This window comes from Egretta garzetta, unplaced genomic scaffold (assembly GCF_000687185.1).
Source record: "Egretta garzetta isolate BGI_Z169 unplaced genomic scaffold, ASM68718v1 scaffold100, whole genome shotgun sequence".
Classification (NCBI taxonomy): Eukaryota; Metazoa; Chordata; class Aves; order Pelecaniformes; family Ardeidae; genus Egretta; species Egretta garzetta.
The window spans coordinates 1,901,256-1,904,252 of record NW_009258265.1 but is presented as its reverse complement, the minus strand read 5'-3'; the positions used below and the strand labels follow the sequence as shown (position 1 = coordinate 1,904,252).

Genomic DNA, 2,997 nt, shown 5'->3' with positions numbered 1-2,997 from the left:
TGATGTAGCCGCTGATGTCCGAGAGTCCCCAGAAGTTGTCCTCCAGCAGGCAGGCGCTGTGGGCAGAGCTGATGTAGTAGTGGGAGAGGGGCTGCGCCATGTCCTGGCACACCTTGCGGTGCTGCGGGTCGAAGATGGAGCAGTCGGCGGAGAGCAGGTAGCGCGTGAAGCCGTCGATGGCCAGGTAGCCCTTCTCCCGGCCCTCCTTGGAGGGCTCGTACTTGCCGACGATCTCCAAGCACTTCTCCTCCGTCACCCCCTCCATGCCCTGCTCCACCTCCAGGAACATCAGCAGGTCCTTCAGACCCAGGTACTCCTTGTTGCTGGAGAACTGCACCAGCAGGAAGAAGATCTCGGGGCGGGTGCAGAGCTCGCAGTACGCCTCCACGAAGAGATCGCAGGCCACCTCCGCACCGGGACGCTCGCTGGCCTTCTGCAGCTCCTTGAACTTCAGCTCGATGGTGGAGGCCTTCATGCCTGGGTTGAGTGCTTTGATCAGCTGCACGGCCCGGGACACGGGGATGCGGCCAGACTTCTCCAGGTCGGCGAGGTCAAAGACGGAGGAGATCCAGGAGGTCCGGAGGCTGGGGTGGCCAGTCCCAGGTGCCTCGGGGGTGTGCTTCCCGTAGGACACCAAGTACCGGAGCCCCATCACCCAGGCGCTCACCACATCAGCCGAGCTGGCCACCAGGTCCAGGGACTCGTAGTTGTCTCCATAGATGATGGAGAAGGCGCACTCATCCGGGAACTGGTCAGAGAGGCCATTGCTGCGCAGGACGGGCGTCTTCTTGCCCACACGCACCTCTTTGACTGACTTGATCTCGATCTTGGCCTTCTCTGAGTCCTTCTTGGAGGGCTCCCAGCGCACGGAGCGCATGTCGGCGTCCAGCACGAAGAAGCGGCTGTACATGCGGGAGTTGGAACGCACCTTCTTCAGCTCACAGCCCTCCAGCATGAAGGAGATGCAGGCAGCCGTGCTGTTGATCTTGCGGTCGTTGGGCATGGTGCTGAAGGACACCGTCTTCTTCTTCTGCGGTGGCCGCTGCCGGGAGCCATCCTGCCAGGGTGGGAGAAGGGGGCAGAGCCATCAGGGACAGGACAGGGAGCGCGCGTACCCCGCCAGCTCCCGGCACCCTCCTGCCGCACGCTCTCCCCACCCCAGCCCCGATATGCAGTGCAGCACCCCAGGGTGCCCCAGGGCGCCCCAGCACCACACGAAGCCCAGTCCGCCCCGATTCGACCCTCTCCCCAGAGGCTGGGAGCCGGCTCCAGCCCTGGCCTCCCCCACCGCTCACTGCCTGGCTTATTTTAACTCCGCTTTCCTTCCTTCCTTCCTGCTCCCGGCCCCGAGCTGGATCCTTCCCCACTGCTCGCTCACCCTCGGAAGCAGAGCCATGCACAGGCAGCCCCGGCACGGTCCCCGTCTCCCCAGCCTGGGGACACCGGAGGAAAACAGGCGCCCGGCAGGACCAGCCTGTGCCCACAGCAGCCCCATCCCTGCAGAGGGGCACATGCCACGGCCCCTCAACCCGCTCACCCCCGGAAGCAGACCCATGCCCAGGCAGCCCCGGCACGGTCCCCGTCTCCCCAGCCTGGGGACACCGGAGGAAAACAGGCGCCCGGCAGGCCCAGCCTGTGCCCACAGCAGCCCCATCCCTGCAGAGGGGCACATGCCACGGCCCCTCACACCTTCCCCTACCCCCCGGGCACCGGCCCCAGGCACCGTGGCAGTGGGGTGCAAGGATGCCTTGGACACCCTGAGGCAGAGCTGCTCCTGGGGACCCCCAGCCGGATCCCCCGCTTTGTCTTCCAGGGAGTGGTGCAGGACAGCGACCTACAAGTGCCACGCGCTGGGGACGAGCGCAGCCCAGGGCCCCGTGCCCGTAGGGCGTCACGGGGGGTGCGGGCTGCCTGCCCCCCATGCCCACACTCTGCCTGTACCCCTGTGCCAGCCCTGCCCCTCGGCGGGGAAGGGGGACCCTGCTGCCAAGGGGCTGGAGGGGGCGGGAGATGAAGGGGAACAGCAGGGCCGGGAGCATATTATGGGATGGATTTCATTAAGTGGTGCAGCAGGAGGAGATTTAATCCACTTCTTCAAGATTATGGTGAGTCACCTCTAATCTGGTGGTGTCTCTGGCAGAGGCAGGTCCTGCCCAGCTGCCTGGTTTGGGGGCGAGGGGGTGTCCCCCTCTGGCACCCCGAGAGCTTCCACACCTCCTGCATGGGGCTGCCGCAGAGCGGGCTGGCAGCCTGGGCGAGCACATCCCCGTCCTGGCCTTGAAGGGTCTGGATCTGCCCCCCATGGGGCCAGGCAGCCCCGAGGCAGCCGGCCAGCTTCCCCCCCAGGGGTGCCCAGGACACAAGGTCCTGGGGAAGGGGGAACCAGCCCCATGCTAGAGCCGGCTGGATCCTGCCAGCCCGGAGGGAGATGCCTTCCTGGGCAGCGGGCAGGCAGCAGGCAGCAGCACCGTTCCTCTGCCGCCTCGCTGCCGGCTGGTGAAGGCTGACCCCACTCAGCCTCACGCGGGGGCTATTTCTCCCAGCTCGGATGCAGGAGCTGTTTGCATCCTCTCACTACCAGATTGCTCTGGGGAGCCAGCCAAGCACCAGGACCCTGCCTCTGTGCCAGCCAGCTCTCAGAAGGGGGGTCCCCTGCTCAGCTGGGCCCTGGGCCCCCCAGCCGGCAACAGCTCCCCCCTCTGCTCTGCAGCCTCCCAGGGCAGTGGGGTGATGATGCATGGCATCCCCCGGAGCCCCACCATCCACCTGGGACAATTGCCCCCAGGGCTGAGCCAGGGACCTGGCTGCCAGGGGCCACCGTGCCGGGGTGCAGGACCCCAGCCAGCCCTCGTCAGCGGGGGGGCTCCGCAGCTGGCCACACCATCAGCCAGCCCTGCGGGGAAGGACTCGCTGCCGGGATGCTTCCTGCGAGCAGCAATCTAAGCACCCCACTGACCGGCAGCCCTGGGCCCCCCCCCCCCCCCGCGTGAGAGCTGC

At 66.9% G+C, this 2,997-nt stretch overlaps 1 protein-coding gene across 1 annotated transcript in view; it reads right to left on the bottom strand.

Annotated features, from left to right (window-relative positions):
• Window positions 1-2,997, bottom strand: part of GHDC (GH3 domain containing) — a gene marked incomplete at its 3' end in the record, with an annotated part of 15,149 nt that overhangs the window by 4,031 nt on the left and 8,121 nt on the right. Inside the window, 1 exon segment of the mRNA XM_035903522.1 lies at window positions 2-1,057. Within this exon segment, the coding sequence (XP_035759415.1) occupies window positions 2-1,057 (1,056 nt within the window).